A 3,187-nucleotide genomic window follows, 5' to 3' on the forward strand; every position below is an offset into this window, starting at 1 on the left:
GCCGACTTGTTTGCTCTCTGCCTACGAGCCCACAAAAGCAGGATGGAGGGATGAAATGGGGGTGTGAGAGGGGCAGGGAGATGCTGCTATTTGGGTGATGCAGGACCATGCAGATACCCTCCTGTGATTGCCCAGAGAGGCAGAAAAACTGCAACTAACTGTCTCTGCTCACCGGCTGCTCGTCTGGATGCTGCCACTGCATGGGGCAAGCAGCAGAAGAGGAAAACTGGCTGAGGGGTCAGAGCTCAGGGCTTGGTGAAGCCTCTCCTGGCCCAGCCTAGGGACAACCCACACAGGTTAAGCGTTTCACTGTCTGGACATGAGGAGCTCTCACCTGGATGATGGTGTAGCAGATACGCCCTGCCTCCTTGCTGAACACACAGTCTTTGAGGGACTGGTCCACTATAATATTGGCCACTTTCTCCAGGTCCACATTGCTGGGGTCTGCAGAGAGGAGAAACACTGTCAGGACCCAGCACCCTTTGTGTCACCTGGAAAGCAGCCAAGGTTGGTGCAGGACCTGGTACAAGCATGTTATATGCTGCAAAACCTCATGCTCACTCCCACATCAAGAGCCACAGCCCCTCTCACACACCAGCTGCTTTGGAGGTACCATCTTCATAGTGCACGGTCCTCCCAGGCTAGAGACACAGCCACCACGATGGCAAAGCAATAGAGGAAAGCAGATAATATGGGAAGCAAGAAGTTGATCTGAATCTGAAATTCCAGCATTGCTTCAAAGTTGGGTTAGCAGGAGCCAGATGTGCAAAATCCTGATTGGCTTTGAATAGAGACATGACTGGTGAGGAGACCCTGGAGGACGAGATGACCCCACAGCAGGGAGGGGCAGAGAGCAGGAACTAGGCACTGGAGAGGTGTGAGAGGCTGGGTCTGGGGAGAGATGCTGGGTTAGAGCAGAGGAGAAGGGTACCCCGAAATCACAGAAAACCCCAATGATGATAACCAGGAGCTGAGTTTGAACAGCTGCACCATTAAACATTGATGAGAAGGTAAGAGGGGGCAAGAAGAGGCAAGGAGCAAAGACCTGATGGGATCCAGCCGCAGATGAACAGTGTTTATGAAACAGCTTTTCTACACTTAGCAATTGGTGTTCCTTAAAACAGTCCAAGCATCCAGCCTCATCTGCCAGCCAAGCTGCGTGTGGCAGAGGAGCTAGTAAAAAGCCTGCTGACCTTTGAGGGCTGTTTTCAGCAGCTTCTGAGTCTCGGTGTCAAATGACTGTATTTTATACTCTTCTTTGCCTGTTTCCCCCATGACTGGCTTCCTCCAAGGGCAAGAGTCAGGGCAACGGATGCGCTAATGACAGTCCCTGGGGAAAGAGCACACAGAGCTTAGTTGGACAGAGAGGCAGACCTCCACCCAGCCATTTGGCAAATACCATCTAGTGCTGGAGCACAGGCTGTTATCCTGACAGACCCCACCCCAAGGAAACTCCTCTGTTATTAGGGCACCCAGCTCCAGCCCTAGATCTGAGCAAAGCCTGACTCCCACATCTTTTTAAGCATTGCTTCCTACCAGCCTGTAATAGGACTTCATCTTCACAGCCTTTACATTTTTCTGATAGGAAAAAAGTATTTCAGTCTGTTGATCTGCAGGTTCAAAGTGGACAACACATCAAGGCAAAATATACCTATCTTGCCTCAGAAGGCTTCCCTGTGGCTATATCACAGGGAGGCACATGCAGGAGCACCCCATGCAGCTGCTCCCTTGTGCCTTTGAAACACCCATTCAGTTGGTTTCACACAAAAGTCTGGGAAGAATCAAAGCTGGCACCTAAGCATCCAACGCACACTTGCCAGAGAGAGCAGAGCACCTCTCCTGCGCCAAGGCCAGGCTCCCTCAACTCCCAGAGAGACACAGCAAGCTCTGCAGCCAAATCCCCAACAGCAACGGCTCCCATCTCAGCCCCCTGCAGTCAAGCACAGCTCTCTGCAGTACCAACAGCTCCTAAATAGTCTCCAGATTAATTTTCTTCTACTTCATTATACAGCAAAGACAACGAGAGGGTATGCACTGCACAGAGAGGAAGGGCTTGCTTTGACACGCACATGAGATGATCTGCTGGATGCAGGATTCCAGGCTGGCCAGACCCACAGCACAAACAGGAGAAGGCAATCAGCCAAATGAGTTTTGCCAACTCGTTGAAATTCCTAGCCCATTACTCACCCCTCTCTGTAAACAGGTCCCTATGCGGATTAAAGCTGAAGAGCCCATCACCCTTTAGAGGCATGGGACACGTTATCACAGGCAGCCCGACCCCTGTGACTCACCACTTGCCATGAAGCCATGGCACAACACATAGTAACTCAGAGCAGAGGCCAGAGCTTGCTGGAGGGTAGAGGCTCTGCCCTCCTCTCCAGGAGGCCCTGGGCAGAACTTGCACCACGGGGGTGACAACCTGCTCCCACTGCTCTCGCAGACGAAGCTCTCACCTGTACAGGGTTATCTGTCCTGGAATCTGCACAGAGGTTTCTTTCCCAGATGGATTCACAAGCAGCTGGGTGCCCTCCGTGCCACGTCTGGTTGGCAAACACCTTCTCATCTGCCCTCTCCTCCTTCTGCACTGTCTCTCTCCCTCTCTATCTGCCCTCACGCTATTCTGCACTGCCAGTGGAGCAGCCCAAGCTCGCCAGCAGCCCCATGTCCCACCAGCAGCATCACTGCATGGAAGGAACCTGGCGAGAGCTCAGGGCCACACACAGCGAAGCAGGAAGCGCCCGAGCCCGTCCGGCAGCGTCTCTGCCGTCACCGCCCAGCGCCTCTCCTGGAGCATCCTTCCCTACAGCTCCCTGGGGATGGGCACGGCTGCTTTGAACTGCTGCGCCAAATAACCCTGCCCAGAGCAAACCACAGTGTGTGAGTGTAAAACCAGCCAGGCCTTGTCTGCACTGGAGATCCTGCTGCCAGGACCACCTTGCCCGAAGGACTGATGGCAGTAGGTGACACCGGCCACAGCATTACCCGTGGGTACCGATTCACCCTCTGCAAGTGGTCCCCACTAGACGACCTGTCCCAGGGACTGATGTGGTTGGGGTTAGCGTACTCAGTCTGCCCGGGATCAGCCAGCCCATGTGCCAGGGCCGTACCCTACGGGGATCATACCTGGCGGGACGGGCTGGATGTGCCTCGGCCATGGCAAGGGGAGGGAGAAGAGCAGCAAGTCTCC

At 54.1% G+C, this 3,187-nt stretch overlaps 1 protein-coding gene across 1 annotated transcript in view; it reads right to left on the bottom strand.

The window, feature by feature from the left end:
* The window catches only part of MIF4GD (MIF4G domain containing), a 3,566-nt gene extending 2,252 nt beyond the window's left edge, over positions 1-1,314 (bottom strand). The window contains 3 exon segments of the mRNA XM_010282086.1: positions 1-21; positions 335-444; positions 1,194-1,314. The exon segment at positions 1-21 is cut by the window's left edge and continues 15 nt beyond it. Coding sequence (XP_010280388.1) covers positions 1-21; positions 335-444; positions 1,194-1,275 — 213 coding nt within the window. The 5' untranslated portion in view covers positions 1,276-1,314.
* Positions 1,315-3,187: the final 1,873 nt, after the last annotated feature.

The sequence above is a fragment of the Phaethon lepturus genome, unplaced genomic scaffold, assembly GCF_000687285.1.
Source record: "Phaethon lepturus isolate BGI_N335 unplaced genomic scaffold, ASM68728v1 scaffold39152, whole genome shotgun sequence".
In the NCBI taxonomy this organism is placed as follows: Eukaryota; Metazoa; Chordata; class Aves; order Phaethontiformes; family Phaethontidae; genus Phaethon; species Phaethon lepturus.